Raw genomic sequence first — 15,242 nt, 5'->3', positions numbered from 1 at the left:
GCTGCCCAGGGCCGCCTTCCACAGGCTGTACTCCCCGAGGCATATCTCATTTGACTTTCTAGCCAAGAGCTAAGGGGCCCAAAGGCTGCAGCTATATAGAGAGCGGTGTTTGACAGGGTGGGACGAGCTGGTACTCTGTACCCTGCCCGGGAGGAAGAGGGACTAGCCCGCAGGGACCTCTGCTTCCATGGGCTCTGGAAGTAACGAAGGGGCTTGAAACAAGAGTGGAGACTGCAGTGAAAGGTGAGGGCCAAGCGGGCCCAGGCAGTGGGCACACAGGCTGGTGCTGAGGCCCTCAGGCTTCAGAGGATATGAGCGTCTCCAGGACAATACCCAGGCCTGGCTCTGATCCCCTGGGTCTAGGGCGAGGCCTGGGAACCTGAATTTTAACAGAGAAATCCTGGAGAAGGGACTTGGTGTCAGACCTCAGAATAAACCTGGACACTACCCCTGCCTAGCTTTGTGATCTTGGACAAGCTAATGTAATCTTTTTCTATGAGATATGGAGTTAATGTCTCACAGAGTTGTTGTAAAGATCACATGAGATAATATATGTAAAGCGGTAAGTGTTCAAAAAGTGATACTTATTAGAACTTTATTTATTATTGTTGTTACTATTGACACGTAGAGGAAGAAGGCTAGGGAGAGGGGTAAAATCACAGTGGAAACCAGAAAAATGGGGTGTCCAGGGACGCCTTTCAACAATTCGCACAAAAAAGTATGAATCCAAAAAATCCAAAAAGTAATTTTCAAAACAGGTCTTGAAATCCACTTGCAGCAAGTGATTTTTAACTATTAAATAATAACTTTTATTTTAATCTTTTGAGTAGTTAACTTATTCATAGATAGAAAAAGAGATACACGGTCAAAATTCTTTCTCCTTCCTGCTGTCCTGCTCGGGCTCCAGAACACAGGTAGCCACTTTCGATGCTATTTAATAAATAACATGAGTAATAATAATGATGTTTATTTATTCAGTACAACTTACTACATGCCGCACACTGTTCTAAGTGCTTTGTGAATATTAACTTCTTTACGAGCTCTGAGGCAGATGCTATAATTTTGTCCTTTTTACAAATGAGGAAGCTGAAGCCCAGAGAGGTTAATACGTAACTTGCCCACAATCATTCAGCTCTGTGGTGGGGCAGGGTTTCAAACCCAGGCAGTCCAGCCCCAGAATCCATGGATTTATCCTTTATATCATCCTGCAAGAGTCTGTTTATGCAAATACAAGCAAGATACGAATTTTTCCTGACACGTAGCACACTGTTCTCATTGTTTTGCCCCTTTGTTTTGTTCCACCCTTAACACTGCTTATTACAAATCATCCCACATCAGGATAGGGAGAGCTTCCTCATGATTTTAACAATACTGTGTGGTTTAGATTCAAGACCCTCCCTTTTACACTCCAGCTAGGAAGTAGAGGCCGAATTAGATCTTGATACTTGCCCTGCTGGTTATTATGGGAGTGAGTGGCAACTGAATAAACTTAGGTCTGCCAACCAGGTCTTTTCATTGAGGCCTGCTATTAAGGTTCAAAACTGGACGTGGGAACCCCAGGGGGAAAAAATGGAAGAGAACTTGTCAGTCCAGAAGTGTTTCCAAATAGTATTAGGTGTCACACACAAAAGAAAGACTCAAGCAAAGCGATTGCCCTGTGTTCCTGCGGAATCAGCTACTGGGGCTCCCTAACGTAAGCCCCTCTCAGGAATCAGCCCCCTTCCTATATGTGAGGCTGTACTTAATGTTGTCTCTGCAGCAGCCTGGCAACAGCAGCTGGCAAAGTGGAAGAGATGGCACTGCTCCCACAAGAGGGAGAATGGGGTGAAAGGGAGATAGATAATCCCCAGGAGAAGGGACCCCAAAGCCTCACACCTAGTAGGTGGTAGACTCTAGTCCCTTGGACTCTTTTACTTGCGGAATCTATCCATAGGCAATAGACTTTAGTCCACCTGGTTTTTTCCTGGCTCCTTTCCCCTGGTGACTTCTCGACAATCATTTCTTCCTCTTATTTGTCTCTCGTTACGTGCTTTAAGCTAATCATCAGGGTTTGTTTCCCCAGGCTTAAGCTACAGATGGAGTTTTCCCAAAGCCAGTGCCTCTTAGGAAGATGAGCTCAATGGGATCAAGTTGATAATCACTCTCTGATACACATCTTTGGTGTGGGAAGACCTGAGTTTAACAAAAAGCTATTTGAGTTAGAAGGAAAAATTAATATGGACTGACTCAAATCCAGAAAGAAGAAGCAGATATTAAGTTCATTTTGAAAAATGAGAATTCAGTTTAGGGGAAGGATAAGAAAGGGAAATTTTCCTTATCTCCCTTGATATATTTACTGGGGATAAGAATCACATTTCATATTCCTTTTTAAGGTATTTTTTATAACCATGGAAAGCGTTTTCTTTAAAGTGTGTATATCTTTATATACACACTTTTGTGTTCCTTTTTTTTAAGCAGTTAGTTTTCCAAATTCTATTCTGATAGAAACAGAGTCCTTTTCTTTTTTGTGTAACTTATATCTGAGCCTGTTTTTCTTATAAAAAATGCTCACTGGTGTAGTTTGGCTTATGGCAGCCTAAAAAAATCACAGCTTGTTTATAATTTGGATATCATTGTACAGTTTGTTATAAAATAGTCTGTATTGCAGAAGACAGAAGTGAAATTTTCTCTCATAAAGGGCATAAACTTGACCTCCAGCCTGCCAGACATAACGCTCCTCTTGTTAGGGTCTTCGAGTGGGCTTAAATTAGCTAAAGTCCTCTCAGGAGCCAATGACAAAATGCAGGTGAGAATTTTATCAAGATCCCAGCCCATAATAAGCCCTGACAAACGCTAATTGTTGTTATTATTACCTATAAAACGGGTGTGATTATGCCCCCTCTACCTACCTCAGAGATGTCAGTTGAAGACCGACATCTTTCTGACTTACCTCACTCTGTATGACAGAGTGTTTTTCTCTTTCTGACTTACTTCACTCTGTATGACAGTCTCTAGGTCCATCCACCTCACTACAAATAACTCAATTTTGTTTCTTTTTATGGCTGAGTAATATTCCATTGTATATATATGCCACATCTTCTTTATCCATTCATCTGTCGATGGACATTTAGGTTGCTTCCATGTCCTGGCTATTGTAAATAGAGCTGCAATGAACATTGTGGTACATGACTCTTTTTGAATTATGGTTTTCTCAGGATATATGCCGAGTAGTGGGATTGCTGGGTCATATGGTAGTTCTATTTTTAGTTTTTTAAGGAACCTCCATACTGTTCTCCATAGTGGCTGCATCAATTTACATTCCCACCAACAGTGCAAGAGGGTTCCCTTTTCTCCACACCCTCTCCAGCATTTATTGTTTCTAGATTTTTTTGATGATGGCCATTCTGACTGGTGTGAGGTGATACCTCATTGTAGTTTTGATTTGCATTTCTCTAATGATTAATGATGTTGAGCGTTCTTTCATGTGTTTGTTGGCAATCTATATATCTTCTTTGGAGAAATGTCTATTTAGGTCTTCTGCCCATTTTTGGATTGGGTTGTTCGTTTTTTTGATATTGAGCTGCATGAGCTGCTTGTAAATTTTGGAGATTAATCCTTTGTCAGTTGCTTCATTTGCAAATATTTTCTCCCATTCTGAGGGTTGTCTTCTCGTCTTGTTTATGGTTTCCTTTGCTGTGCAAAAGCTTTTAAGTTTCATTAGGTCCCATTTGTTTATTTTTGTTTTTATTTCCATTTCTCTAGGAAGTGGGTCAAAAAGGATCTTGCTGTGATTTATGTCATAGAATGTTCTGCCTATGTTTTGAGAGGGGAGACTTTAGAAGGTAGGAGACCAGACTGAGGGCATTTCTCTTTTAGAAATAAAATGATACGACGGAAGAAATTTGGCCTTATAAAAGTGGAGGATAAAGTCATGTTGAGGTTGAAAACAGCAATATGGAATCTGAAGTTTCGACTTAACATAGCTAACCTGTAATCTGGACCAAAGTAGGAGGAGAAAGGGGAAAGGCCACATCCTTTCAGAGATTCTGAGAAACTCAGATAACATTCAATGAAAACTCAGAGTAAAATACCCTTGGACCCACATTCATCAGGTAACAAGCTCAGTTTTCACTTTCACTTTACTTTTTCCAACTTTTGAGGAAGCTTTGGGGGGATGGTGGACAAATCATTCTAACAGATACTCAAGAGCATAAGGCTCTGGAACGCTGACATGAAGGAGGAGGCCTGGGCGATGGTCCCACCTTGCCCATCACTAGCTGGGTGACCTTGGACAACCCCCTGCCTCTCTGTGGACCTCAGTTTCCATGTCTGCAAAATGAGCAAATAAAACCTGATTCATTCATTCAAATGATAGTTTTTAACTTCATTGCCTGACTAAAACCTCTCATACAGTATTTAGTAGGAAGTGGCAAGAGTGGACATATTTGACTTGTTCCTGATCTTAGGGCAGGAAGCATTCAGCCTTTCATCATTAAGTATGTCGATGAAAATTCAATTAACTATCAAGTCAAGAAGAAAACGGGAATTTTATTTGAGCCAAACCGAGGGTTATAACCCGGGAAGCATATTCTCAGAAGGCTCTGAGAACTGTTCCACCTGTTAGAAGTCAAAGGCACAGTCATATTCATTTTCGAGACATAGGATCGTCCATCAAAATGACATACTGATATTTCACATAAAGTTCACCAAAGTTACATAGTCCAGATAAGCACATACAAAGCCAGCAGCAAGTCACCATGACCCCCTACAGAACTGGGAAAGAATGCCATTTTAAGAAGTTACATTGCTAGCATCCGTAGAAAGAAGAAATATTGATCGTTACAGTTGAGCGGGCACTCCTGTCTTTGAGGAGTTCTGGTTAACATGTAGTGCAGAGGTAAACTGCACATTAGGGAGGGAGGGAGGAGGCCCAAACAAACACAGAGAATTTTATGTTTAATTTTTTCTTGTCCCACCTTAAAATATAAATTTTATTTCATCACGTATGATATTAGCAGTGGGATTTTCATAGATGCCCTTTGCAGGCTGAGTTAGTTCCATTGTAATCCTAGTTTAGCGAGCATTTTTATCATAGCAGGGTGTTGGATTTTGTCAAATGCTTTTTTGCACCAATTGAGTTGATCATGTGGTTTTTGTCCTTTATTCTATTCATACAATGGATTACATTGGTTGATTTTTGGATGTTAAACCAACCTTGTGTTCCTGGGATCAATCACACTTGGTCATGGTGTATTACCCTATTTATAGGTTGCTGGATTGGCTGGCTGATATTTCATCAAGGATTTTTGCATCTGTATTTATTAGGGCTATTGGTCTGTAGTTTATAACAAATATTGAGCAACTCATATGCCAGGCGTTGTTCTAGGTGTTGGGGATTCTGCAATTTTTCAAAAGAGATTAAAAAATCTCTTCTTTCATGGAGCTTACATTCAGACGGTCGACTAGCAATGCAGCTCCCCGCTGACATTTGACATTTTTTTCCTCTACCCTGTCAACGATGCCGCAGATTTCAGTCTCAGTGCCTGTGTGCCTGACTCTTAGAAAACTGGACAGTCAGTGTCTGGAGATCGGAAGGGGCCTACTTTCTTGTTTAAGTTGCTGTTCCTTTTCTCCCCTTTTAATGTAAATGTTAATTAAATTATAACATCTACATAGAGAAGTGCACACACTTATGTACCCTTTTGTGTATGTGTTCTTTCACTCAGCGTTACCTGTCTAAGTAAGATGCATCCATGTGGCTCTGTGTTGTCATGGTTTGTTCACTCTCATTATTGTAGGCACTTCACTGTGCATCACAGATAATGTGTTTTTTTACAAATTGAAGGCTTGTGACAACCCTGTGTTGTCAGATGATGGTTAGCATTTTTTAGCAATGAAGTATTTTTTAATAAAGATATACCTACATTGTTTTTTTAGACATATTACACACTTAATAGACTACAGTATGGTGTAAACATAACTTTTATATGCACTGGGAAACCAAAAAGATCATCTGACTTGCTTTATTGGGTTATTTGCTTATTGCAGAACCCACAATATCTCTGAGGTCTGCCTGTCTATAGTATTGCATTGCATGAATATTCCACAATTTATCCATTCTACTGTAAATGGACATTTGGATTATTTCCTGTTTGGGGCTGTTTAAATAGTACTGCTGTGCACATGTGTGGCTCTGTCGTTAGGTAAACGTCTGCTCTCCTTTGAGCTATATACCCAGGAGGGGAATAGCTCTGTCATAGGATATGTTTAAGTTCAGTTTTAGTAGGTTCTGCCAGTTTTCCACAGAGGGATGTACAAAGGGGGCTCCCCCAGTAACGTATAATAATTCCAGGTGCCGAACGTGGTCACCAAGACAATGAAGCCATTCGGAGAAATGTAGTGGTATCGCATTATGATTTCAGTTTGCATTTCTGTAGCATCTAATGAAATTAAGCAGGAGATCCTGTTCATTTTAAACATGACAGTTAAACAGAACCAACTGTCCACCCCAGCTCTTTTTCTTTTTCACAGACATTGCAGCAGTCTTGGGCACCCCTTTTATGCTAGTAGTAAAAACAAGTGGTCATTCCTGTCCAAACATCTTCCACAGCCCCTGACTGGCTTTGTATTTCCCCAGTAAGAAGAAGAAAAATGACTCAGGGAAATCGGCCAAGAACCCCCGGGACCGAGTGCCTACATATCAGTATAACATGAATTTTGAGAAGGTGGGCAAATGCATCATCATAAACAACAAGAACTTCGACAGAGTGACAGGTGGGTGCTCTGGGCATGGGCTAACCTCTCCTGTTCCCTTCCAGTTTCTTCAGCTTGCATTCAGACTTGTATCAGATGTTCATCAGGAAGCCACTGTGCCCACCTACTGTGGCAGACAGCCCCTCCGCAGGTGGTATTCGAGTGTCCAGGAGAGAGGGATGCGGGGAAACTGGGAACTTTCAGTCTGAGAGTCCCATCATGTGCATTAGCGGATGTAATATTTGGACCACATGTGGGATTTGGCTGAGGATCAAGGCGGACTGTTTGGGCTGACTGGGCCTGAGAGTCACCATGACGAGGCTCACCTTTTGTGGGTGGGCTGAGTTACCCTCTCCTTTGAGTTTGCTTCTTATTTCAGTCGCTCATCTAAATTGTGACCTTGGCAGCATTTACACCGGAGCACCTGGCCTGATGGTGCCAGCACGTGGCACTCATCGTGGACTCGGTGCTTGATTCCCACAGGAATGGATGTCCGCAACGGAACAGACAAAGATGCTGAGGCCCTTTTCAAGTGCTTCCGAAGCCTGGGTTTTGATGTGACCGTCTATAATGACTGCTCTTGTGCCAGGATGCAAGATCTGCTGAAAAAAGGTGCACTCCTGCCTTTCCTCCTTCAGTCTTCTTCCTGCTCCCCACCTGGTCTGGGGAAGACACCTTCACATGCAGGAGGGAAATGTCTCAGCGTGGGAAGCCCTTCCTTCCTCTGGGTGACTCCATACCTGTCTCTGGGGCACCTGTCTCTCTGGAAACTTAGATCTCCCCCTAAAAAGATGAAAGCGGCTCACATCACAGCAAGAGAAATAGGTTCTGTATCTACAGAATGGTCTCAATTTCAAAACGCTAATTCCTAGGGAAGTAACAAATCTACCTTTCTGTCCAGAACAGAGTTTAAGTATAAACTTTTCCCTGGTGGCAGAGAGAGAAGAATAACCCCATACACAACACCTTATTTTTTATATGACATGTTCACAAAATTGTTTCTTTAGATCTTTAACACAGCCCCTTCATGTTGGCCAACAATATTATCATGCCCGTTTCATGAATATAGGGACAGAGCTTTAGAGAGGATAAAGGCCATACTGAAGGCACAGTTAGTAGGGGCAGAACCAAAACTCAAGCCTTAGTCTTCTGATTCCAGAACAATTACGTTTTCTATTACCCCACACCATCTAGTGGAAGCCACCTAGGATATTCTCGCATTTAGGGCAAATGATTGAAAGTAATGGCCTCCCAACTCATTAGATGGTGACCCACGGGCAGAGGGTAGGCACACAATTCCAATCAGCGCTGCTTTTCTTAGCTATGCAGCTAAACAAAAAAGACCCCCCCCCATAACACTCTCTCTTAAGTACCCTCTCTTATATTTTTAAGACCTAGGCATCTTTTCCTTATTTCTTCAAACAGGAATCTTAAGAGCCCACCTTCTGTACCCTAGTAGGCCACATGGTAGAGCAGACTGGAAGTCAAGAGTACAAATTTGGGGTCTAGTCCAAGTTCTAGCAGCTGGGCGAGCTAGGCAAGGCATCTGTGCCTTCTTGGTTTTTTGCTTTCCTGAAATGCGGATCATGATACCAGCTCCTCCTGCTTCTTGGGGCTGCAGTTAGCATTAGCTGAGGGAAAGATTGTGAATGTGATTTGAGAAGGGTAATGGCCTCTACAGATGTAAGGGCTTGTCCCAATTGTAGTTTCTTATGAAAAGTGAGTTATTCCACCCGTGTCCAGGGCATGTCAGGATCACAGAAGTTTCATTTATTGTCCTGTCAAAATAGCAACATGGTGATTTTTCTTGACAGGACAAAGTGCTAGGACCTCTCCGAGATTCCATTTTTTTTATCAGTGAAATAAAGATAAACGAGGCCTACTTCAAGCGGCTCTTGTAGGGATTAAATACGATAACTCTGGCAAAGTACCTAGATCACTGTCTGCCCGCAGTAGGTGCTCAAGAAATTCTTTACTACTTTTTTTTTTTTTTTTTTGCTCACACCGCACAACTTGTGAGATTTTAACTCCCCAACCAGGGATTGAACCCGGGCCCTCGGCAGTGAGAGTGTGGAGTCCTAACCACTGGACCTCCAGGGAATTAAGAAATTCTAAATCTTATTCTTCCCTTATCATTGATGAAGAGAAGAGAAGAAGAAAGGATAGGTTATAGTAATTAGTTAGCTAGCTGGTTAGTTAGAACCACAGAACCTTAGATGAAATCAAGCTGAGCCAACCCATTACGTAATTTATGGTTCCTCTCCTCAGTATCCTAAATTGACAGCCAACCTAGCATTTTCTTTCTTTCTTTTTCTTTTTTTTTGTAATCTTATTTTTTACCTTTTAAATTGTGGTAAACTACACATAACATAAAAGTTACCATCTTAACGACTTTTAAGTGTACAGTTCAGTGGCAGTGAGTACATTCACATCGTTTGGCAGCCATCACCACCCGTCTCCAGAAGAACTCTTTTCATCTTGCATAACTGAAACTCTGTCCCCATTACACACTAACGCTGCATTTCCCCATCCCCGCAACCCCTGGCAACCACCATTCTGTTTTCTGCCTTTGTGAACCTGATTACTCTAGGAGCCTCATATACATGGAATCGTAGAGTATTTTTCCTTTACTAAGTGGCTTGTTTCACTTAGTATGTTTTATTTTCTTTAACAAATACTTGCCCAATACTCTTGTGGTCTGCTTTACAAATATCAACTCATTTAATGGGTACTGTTATCTCCATTTTACAGGCAAGGAAACCAAGGCACAAAATGGTTGAGTAACTCACCCAGTGTCACGGACCTAACAAAGGCCACACCCTTCAGCAACCCCATATGCTGTCTCCCAGCTGCTGCCTGAAGCCCTCCTACCCTTGGGGTTCTCTTCCTCATGAGGCAGCCTCGTTCTGGTTTCAGACTGAGTGAGAATTCTAGAATTCTCCCTCTCTCTAACTTCTCTCCAGGGGGGACTCCTCCACCATCTGCCCGTCACTCTCTGTCAGTAACAGCTGCCAGGCTGGAAGGGAATACTACCTCTGAGGTCCCACAGGATTTAGGTTTTAACTTTTCAATGTTTAAATCACTTGCAGCTTCTGAAGAGGACCACAGAAATTCAGCCTGCTTTGCCTGCATCTTATTAAGCCACGGAGAAGAAAATTTAATTTATGGAACAGATGGCAAGACAACAATAAAGGACTTGACAGCCCATTTTAGGGGGGATCGGTGCAAAACCCTGTTAGAGAAACCCAAACTCTTCTTCATTCAGGTAATCCCTTTCCAAAGTCCATAGAAATGGGAAAAGATTACACAATGACTTGGATTGTATCATTTTTTACAAATCTACATGCTGTTTCTATTGGGGTATGCAAATTTGGGTTGTAGTTTTCTACTTCTAAATGCTTGCCATCTGCATTTAGATTGCATTCGATCACAAATTATGAGAGTTTAAGACATTGCAATATTTTTATTTGCTCTGCTTACTGATTTGACACATTATCAAATTATCTTGAAGATTGTTGCGTTGCTAGTACATGCCAAGCGTAGACAACACTGGGACACAGCAGTGAACAGCACACATGTTCCTGTTCCCAACTTCACGGAGTGATCTCTGCTTTGATATGTAGGCTTGCCGGGGGACAGAGCTTGATGATGGGATCCAGGCCGACTCGGGGCCTATCAGTGACACAGATGCTAATCCCCGAAATAAGATCCCAGTTGAAGCCGACTTTCTCTTCGCCTATTCCACAGTTCCAGGTATCACGTCCATTGTCTGCTAACCAGACCATGCCATCCATCCCACCATCGAAATGAAGGCTTGCAGCTATGTCAGTTTCTTACTGCTGCAGCAATAAATTGCCACAAACATAGTGGCTTAACACACACAAACGTATTACCTTACAGTTCCAGAGGATGGAATTCCAAACTGGGTTGGCAGGGCTACAGTTCCTTCTGGAGACTGTAGGGGGGGAAATCCACGTCCTTGCTTTCCCGGCATGTTAGAACCACCTGCATTCCTTGGCCCGTGGCCCCCTTCCTCCAGCTTCAAAACCAGCAACCTCCCATCTCTGACCCTCCCTCCACCCTTACACCACTCTTTCTGACCACAGCTGGGAAGGGTTCCCCTCTTTTAAGGACTCCTGTGATTAGATTAGTCCCATCTGGGTAATCCAGAATAATTTCCCCATCTTGTTTCCTTGACCTCAATCACGTGTGCGAAGCTCTTTTTCGCCGTGTCCGGTAACATATTCACAGGCCCTGGAGTAAGGGCATGAACATCTCTGGGGGCCATTATTCTGGGGGCCATTATTCTGCCTACCACAGGGACATAGTCACTTTTCTCTCCAAAGAAGGCCGAATTCTCTCATTTATGATTATTATTATCATTGTTGGGAATTATAAGAACAAACATTTCTTTGGCACTTTACAATTTACCGAGTGTTGTTCATGTCTTTTACCTCAATCATCCCTGAAATAATTGTATAGGTAGTTAGGAAAGGTGTTACATCTGTCCTAATTTTACAGATAGAAGAAAAAATTGAGCTTGGGTGAGTTTAGGTGACCTGCCCAAGGTCATATAGAGATTTTGATACATAATAGAGGTATAGCTCAGACCAGGATTCTTTTATTCTTTTATACGGCATCCTGTTAAGAGACACCAGAAATGCCTGTAGCAAACAAGCCACCTTATGATTAACCAAGTGAGTTAATCATAACTCTGAGTTTGTTCAGTGAAGTGAGTCTGCCTGAGTGAGTTCAGTGAAGTTCCTTTGTTTGGGGTAAAAACCATCACTAAGTTAGAGTTCTCCCAACTGTAGTAGTAGTTTGTCAAGTGCTTGATACAGAGGTACTGATTACAGTAAATAGGCCATTGTGTTTGGAAAACCAGTTCTGGCGGGATCTACAGATGGGGTTTTGTGAGAATGATAATGTCACAAGTTTTAAGGATTGTGCGTGGAAGAAAGAAACCTGGTCTGCTCGTGAGAGGGAGGCAGAGTCATGGGAGCATGTATTTGTGTAAACCAACCTGTTACTCAAGTGGGAGGTGCTCTGAGCCAGGTCTAGCAGAACTAAAGAAAGAAGCGTGAACCCTAGGGAGGCAGGTGAGAGAGGCTTCCGGAAAAAAGAGCTGCTGTCACTGGGTCTTGAAAAACCAAACAGCAGGAGGAAGGGAGAGATGGCTCACCAGACAGCGTGCCCAGGGGCAGGTGGCCCAGCGCGTTGGTAAAACTCAAAAGGCTGGACCACAGGGGGCTGTCAGTCTGCTCCGGCTGCGCTAACATAAGACCACAGACTGGGGGGCAGAAATTCATTTCTCCCAGTTCTGGAGGTTGAGATCAAGGTGCCGGGCATTGTGGCTTCTGATGAGAGCTCTCACCCTGGCTTGTAGACCGCTGCCTTTTCACTCCCATGGCACAGAGAGGAGCGAGAGGCCATAGCACAGGGTGTGATCGGGCATTAGCAAGGTTCAAACCCGGACAGGTAGACAGGGGGCCACGTTGTCATGGGCCCTGTGGGCTGTGCTAAGCAGCCTGAACTTCACCCTAATATAGGGGTGCGAGGGAACTGTTTTAGGTAGGAGAGGGACAGGATGAGATTTGTGTTTTAGAGTGGTTACCTGTAGGACACATACCCTGCACGGATAGGCGGGGAGTACTGCCACTTCAGAAAAGCACGTGCGAAGGCCCCAAACACCACCAGCTCCTACTGGGTGGTGAGCGGAGCAGTGGCCAGGTCTGCTGATTTCACCTCCTTTCTCTCCCGTTGAAGGCTATTTCTCATGGCGGAACCAAGGGAGTGGCTCCTGGTTTGTGCAGGCCCTCTGCTCCATCCTGAACGAGCACGGGAAAAGCCTGGAGATCTTGCAGATTCTCACCAGGGTGAATGACAGGGTCGCCAGGCACTTTGAATCTCAGTCTGATGACCCACGCTTCCATGAGAAGAAGCAGATCCCATGTGTGGTCTCCATGCTCACCAAGGAACTCTACTTCTGAAGATAACCATTCCAGGGGCGCATTCTAGCTGAGAAGCTACAGATCATTTGTGGGTGAATCAGAATTGTTTTTTTTTTTTGATGCTCTTGAAAGATCCAGAAATTCGAAAAGATTTTAACTTCAGGAAAATTGATTCAACAGGAAACTTTCTGGTGCTGTCTTATCGTCTCTGAATTTTCAGAGACTTTTTTTTTTTTTTTAACATTGTTATCCATTTGGTGACTTTCTCTTAAGATTAATTTTCTGTTTGTCTTTCTTTTTCCTTGTTGTCACACTTAGTACATACAACAAAAATGACCTCTGCAGATGAGTTCTGGCTGTGTCCACCGTGATTGGTGGTGACTTTGGTAGACCATCAGAGTCATATTTGTACCTGGCAAAGAGAGTGCTTGACAAAAGACAGCCAAAGGGATATTCATTTGCCTGTATTGCAGAAAGTGGGTATTGAATGCGGTTTGAGTGATTATTTTCATTGGCTTACAGCGGATTCTCGTGCAGAAATTCCCAGATATGTTAGAGGGGGAAAAAATGTAATGATTCTAATATGTAGTAGTCAGGATCCAGTCAGGAAAACAGAAACCATTCTAAGTATTTCAGCAGAGGGAATTCAATAGAGGAAATTGACATACATAGATGATGAAAGAGAAGATAAATGAAAGGAAGCTGTTACCACCTAGGGCTATGAGGAGGTGTGGTTCCCTGAGTCCAGAAGCTGGGGTCATACACAGGAGCTGGAAACATGGTTGGGGGCTGGCTGGTAGGAGCTGGAACCACCTAGGAGTTGTGGGAAATGGAGCCGTGGCAGGAACAAAGCCATCGCCCGAGATGGGGCAACACCAGATGAGTCAGACATGGCAACATACCCAGGCTTCACCTCTCCTTCTGCCCTCTAGTCTTCCTCCAACACCTTACCCTTCCAGCCCTACCTGGAAGCAATCTGGCAAGGGCCCTGGGAAGTGTGATTTCCTGCAATACAGAGCATAGCAAGGGATAGTGAGGCAAGGGAGGAACAGAAATAGATATGGGCCTGGCTCACAATGTGAATAGAAGGAATCCTGTTCCCTGTGTTCAGTGAGTCATCCATTCAATCATTTATTCATTGAGTTGTCAGATAATCTATGTATTACCTGTTATGTGCAAAATCATCTGTTTTAGCTTTAAAATCTGCCTGGAACTTTTTAGGTTATTCCAAGCCTTATTCTGAGTAAATTTTTTGTTACCTCTAATTCTCTAAATGGGGGAAGGTTTATGGCAAAGATATTTGCACTGTGTTTTCAAGGTGGTGTCCCCTTTTGAATCCTTGATAATTACTATTTTACTCTGCCCGATAACTTGTTAACAAACAAATGTTTATATTTATTGATTAAAATGTGGTTGTTTAATTCCTAATCTGCTCAGTTTGCTTTCCTTTTGAAGTTTTTTTTATTTCAGTGGGAAAATGAGAAAACAGGATAAGAATTGACCCTACTGACTTGACCTCAACACAGAATGTAATTCATGTTTTCTTTTGAAGCTAGAACACTAATAAAACAACAAGTAAATAATCACTTAGGAAGCTGAAACTCTTCACATAAAGGGTTAATGAACTTGTAAAGCTGTTTGTGATGGGCTGGCCCTTTTTAATTTGGCAACAAAATCAGATGGTGTAAAAGTATCTTCTTTCAATAAGAAAACTAATTTAGGGCCAGTTTATTAGACTTGTCCCTGTCTCCTGCCATCTAAAATATACCAAATGTTCAAAATTTAAGTGGTGATCATGAATCAAGAGAATCAGCAAGCACCTACCCCACTTTTCTCAGAATTCACAGGCTGTTCTTTGGGAAATAGACTACCCTGTTAAAGGTTCCTATCTTAAAAATAAATATGCCCAAGTGCATTGTAATTTGAAGTAAAAACCATAGCACTCTACTTATTGATATTTGCCTTGTAAGCTTCATTAAAGAGACAGAAGTGATTCCAAGTGTCAGCATTAATTTTTTTTTTTAATTCTCTGAGCAGTCATTAAGCTTATAAAATAATATTACCTCATGCCCCGTAGTCCAGAAATATAAATCACTGTTAGGAAAGAGCCTTCGTTTATCAAGATCAGAAATCCTGTTCCAAGTTGGGTATGTGTTCATACCCATCTCCATTCTTAAACTTAACCAATCTTTTTATAATCTGAAATTCTGATGACAAATTACACTAAAGGAGAACTCAGTCCTGGTGAATACACGTTCCTGGTTATTGTTATTTAGAATCCCAGCTTCCCCCTTGCAAAAGTACCAGGCAGAGTGCTGCTGTCGGTGAGGAAGAGGCCTCACCTGGCATGGTGGGCTCAAGTCTGGGTTTCTCTTTGTTTGCTTTTTCTCGAGGTGCCGCTAGCCTATTTTAAGTGCTAGCTTTAGGCTCTGCCTTGAGCTTTTTCCTCTGAGCAAATTTCCATAAACCATCATAAGCCTATTATGTATATAAATTGCCCAAAATAGGTCTCAGAGTGCTGGGATGCAGTGTATTCAACATGGTTTAAAACCTCAAGAA

The 15,242-nt window shown here is 42.5% G+C and overlaps 1 protein-coding gene across 5 annotated transcripts in view; it reads left to right on the top strand.

Moving 5' to 3' along the window:
• CASP7 (caspase 7) overlaps window positions 1-14,419 on the top strand; it is a 31,211-nt gene extending 16,792 nt beyond the window's left edge. For all 5 annotated transcript variants that reach the window (XM_036829611.1, XM_036829613.1, XM_036829614.1 and 2 more), the window contains 5 exons: window positions 6,617-6,753; window positions 7,216-7,344; window positions 9,822-9,997; window positions 10,356-10,485; window positions 12,499-14,419. In XM_036829611.1, the coding sequence (XP_036685506.1) occupies window positions 6,617-6,753; window positions 7,216-7,344; window positions 9,822-9,997; window positions 10,356-10,485; window positions 12,499-12,722 (796 nt within the window). In that variant the 3' untranslated portion in view covers window positions 12,723-14,419. The remainder of the gene's footprint in view (window positions 1-6,616; window positions 6,754-7,215; window positions 7,345-9,821; window positions 9,998-10,355; window positions 10,486-12,498) is intronic.
• The last annotated feature ends 823 nt before the right edge of the window (window positions 14,420-15,242 follow it).

Source organism: Balaenoptera musculus, chromosome 16, assembly GCF_009873245.2.
Source record: "Balaenoptera musculus isolate JJ_BM4_2016_0621 chromosome 16, mBalMus1.pri.v3, whole genome shotgun sequence".
Classification (NCBI taxonomy): domain Eukaryota; kingdom Metazoa; phylum Chordata; class Mammalia; order Artiodactyla; family Balaenopteridae; genus Balaenoptera; species Balaenoptera musculus.
The sequence above is the reverse complement of the archived record's forward strand: the minus strand, read 5'-3'. Positions and strand labels throughout refer to the sequence as shown.